The sequence below is a fragment of the Neodiprion fabricii genome, chromosome 6, assembly GCF_021155785.1.
Source record: "Neodiprion fabricii isolate iyNeoFabr1 chromosome 6, iyNeoFabr1.1, whole genome shotgun sequence".
In the NCBI taxonomy this organism is placed as follows: domain Eukaryota; kingdom Metazoa; phylum Arthropoda; class Insecta; order Hymenoptera; family Diprionidae; genus Neodiprion; species Neodiprion fabricii.
The window spans coordinates 20,001,324-20,004,470 of record NC_060244.1 but is presented as its reverse complement, the minus strand read 5'-3'; the positions used below and the strand labels follow the sequence as shown (position 1 = coordinate 20,004,470).

At 34.5% G+C, this 3,147-nt stretch overlaps 1 protein-coding gene across 4 annotated transcripts; it reads right to left on the bottom strand.

Moving 5' to 3' along the window:
- Window positions 1-211: 211 nt before the first annotated feature.
- Window positions 212-2,135, bottom strand: LOC124185601 (uroporphyrinogen-III synthase-like). 4 transcript variants are annotated; one of them, XM_046576504.1, is made up of 3 exons: window positions 2,078-2,135; window positions 1,375-1,597; window positions 212-1,226 (listed from the first exon to the last, which is right to left on the bottom strand). In XM_046576504.1, the coding sequence occupies exons 2-3, from the start codon at window positions 1,562-1,564 to the stop codon at window positions 592-594; spliced, it is 825 nt and encodes a 274-aa protein (XP_046432460.1). In that variant the 5' UTR covers window positions 1,565-1,597; window positions 2,078-2,135; the 3' UTR covers window positions 212-591. The 4 variants fall into 4 exon arrangements, with proteins under 4 accessions (XP_046432460.1, XP_046432459.1, XP_046432458.1 ...); XM_046576503.1 differs by lacking the exon at window positions 2,078-2,135 and adding an exon at window positions 1,832-1,912; XM_046576502.1 differs by lacking the exon at window positions 2,078-2,135 and adding an exon at window positions 1,655-1,907.
- Between the last annotated feature and the right edge of the window lie 1,012 nt (window positions 2,136-3,147).

Sequence of the window (3,147 nt, the reverse complement as noted above, 5' to 3'; positions counted from 1 at the left end):
GCAGTTGATTACCAGGAGGCCTTCTCACAAGCATTTTCCCAATCATTTTCAAAACATCCGACAGATGGAACTGGTCGTCGTGGTCACGTGATACTCTTCAGGGTCAGTTCGCAAGATTCAAACCGGTGAAAAACGAAACTTTCCACGCGGATGATTACTATGGATTGCAGAATTATATTGTAAACAATTTCTTGAGAGACTCTGCTTTGCATGGATGAATTTTATTGAACTGATAAAATATAATAAATCGCACGAAGGTCTTACATACATTATTTCTTAACTTTGCAGTGCATCGGCTATTATTACATCTGAATGTTGCTTTATATTACAGCACTGTTTTAAAATATGTGAGAAATTGTAATTCGAATAAACCTGTAGACAACCTGCCGATATACCTATATTACCAATATACACTTTAAGAAATCATTAATTTATTAAATTACCCACTCTGCATGCCAATAATCATACAGAATTCTATTTACATCAGATAATTTTAGTAGATGAATTTTCATGAGAATAAAATGTGTGGTCTTCGTAGAACTTATGGTAGTGAATTAAAAAAGAAGAAAATTAGGACCACAGCTACACTAGTCATTTTTTAACTAGCATATTCTGAAGCGCATTTGATAACGCGATAGGATCAGGTTGGCGAGATGTTGCGTATACTTTTAAGCCAGCTTCGACAAGAGCTTTTTCGGTCACAGGACCAATAGCTACAAATTTCATTTGCTCAATCAATTTTTCCGATCTATTTCGTTTAATCACGTTTGTAACATACCTCACAGCAGAGGGACTGAAAAAAACTACATACTCCGGTAGCGAGTTGCTAAGGATATCGTTTAAGTCCGTTTGTAACGTTTTGCTGGGTAGAGTTTTGTAGACAGGTAATTTCTGCATTGTTATACCACCAGCTTCGAGAGTAGTTGACATTGTATCGCGTGCAATAGCACTGCAGGGGTACAAAAGAGGCCTTGCTTCAGGATTATCACTTGCAGATTGCATTTCGTTTATTATGAACTTAGCTAGCTCTTCGGCATTGCCTGATTCAGAACCACAATAACGTTGTAAACCGAGAATATTTCTAGCCACTCGTTCTGTCGTTGGACCTATGCAGTAGATGGGCAGATTTTTCCAAATATGGCTAAAGATGGACTCCAACCATGCTTCTCCCTGTTCGAGAGAAAGTTTCACAGCTTCTGCGCTGCGAGGACTCGTAAGAATCAAACCTAGTCATCCGGACAAATTGAAAATGTCTTAATTAATAGACAAGTAGATGGTTAAGTTGATTTTCATACTTTCAAAGTAGCAATGTTACGTTGTAATTCAATTAAAAAAAATAGAAGGGATTCAATACTAGCTTCGAATTCCTTATACCTGAGTATGAATTTTGAACAAGGAGAACCTGCAGCTTCTTAAGGTTGATAAATTCAAATCTTAAAACGGGTAGTTGCGTGCATGAAAATCCTGCTGATTCGAGAACCGTAACATAGTCTTTCTCCCCTTCCTCTGGTTCACCCTGCGCCTTGGCCTTACAGAGTAAAACTTTACCCCGAGCTACCGACATCCTATTCGATTGCTACTTCAGATTAGAGCGTGCCTGTTTTGAAAATTGGTGTTAGTAGTGCATTAAATGGCCGTATAAAAAGTGAACTACCTTAAAATGGAATAATTTTCACAGTAGGAGAAATATAACCTAAAACTGCTTTACCGATTTTCCGGGTTACGGATATTAAATTCGTGACTGCAATGAAAATATAGTACTGTTGCTTTTCTGCGTGAAACGAACTACGTAAGTAGATTAAAGTAGATTGTCACGGTCATCTGTACGCACACGTAAACAAGTAATATTTTCCGTGATATATATATCAGACTCCTCCATACGGCGAATAATCACAACACACATTGTGTGAGCAGTGAAATGTCAGTTTTAAATGACAACTTATGATTACAATAAAAGTATAGATTTTTTCAAATCGTTTATTATAAAAAATATACATCATCGTTACAAAAGAATTTATGCGTGAATTAGATCCTACAATTAGTCAGTCGGGAGTAAGAAGTTATAAAGTTTTCATACCAATTGTGGAAATTTCCAATCATTTTATTTATATTCAAGGTAGTACCTAACTTGACCAACCACAACTTTCCTCATGTTTAGTTAATCTCGGGTTCCTTTCATCATATCCAGGTGATTTTAAACGTGTATATACATACTGAATTGGGTATGTACTATTTCGTATTATTCCAACGGTTAGAATTGTACAACTAATGAATTTATGAAACATTACATTACATGTACAGAGAACAGATGACCGTTGTCATATTTTTTCTTAATTATGAAATAGTATTTTGGTTTTTGTAGATGAAAATACATACATGTTGAAAAAGTTTTGAATCGCTAACTGCATACTACGATTTTCGTTGTAAGCTGTAGTAGAAATTATTTTAGTAATGGCTGCAAGAAATCTAAGTATTTGAAAAACATTGCAACGCATTTTTCATCCATTTTATACATGTACATTAAAAAGAAAAAACGCTTCGCAATTTACAAACACTGATCCCTACACTGGACAATTAGCGCACCTAGGCACCTGAAATTCACCACGATTCAGAATAGTAAAATAAAAACATGACCTATCTGCATAACAAGATGCGAATTTTAATCTCTCCATAAGTTAACGTAAATAATACCTAGTTTCCAAATTGAACTACACACAGCATCTGCCTAATTTCACCTCCATCTTAGGAACACAAATTAAATAAACTTGCTAGCTTTAAGATTCAACTTAAATATTATCAAAAATTACGTTAAACATCGCTCACAATCATACAGACTAACCAAACGCAGCATTAGTTTGTTGACTAAGAAAATGAAGATACTGCAGGTATCCTATTATACAGGTCCGGTATGAATCAATACAATAAAACGTATAAATAGGTATGGTAAAAAATATGCTTAAATGTTAAGCAATTATAAATCATAACAGAATTGTCCATATTTGTTTTCTCAGTCAATCGAAGTAAAATTACTTCTTCTATTATATTTTCATGCAAATTGAAATTCTAAAATAAGAACTACATTCTGATCACTAGCAAGGATCTTTGCTGTATCATTTAATTATTGAAAAGAAATAAGGATTTCAACAT

Coding starts and splice junctions, on each gene's coding strand:
- LOC124185601 (XM_046576504.1), bottom strand. CDS start 1,564: ATGTCGGTAGCTCGGGGTAAAGTTTTACTCTGTAAGGCCAAGGCGCAG. Junction 1,227..1,374: donor TGTTCAAAATTCATACTCAG/GTATAAGGAATT, acceptor CCGGATGACTAG/GTTTGATTCTTACGAGTCCT.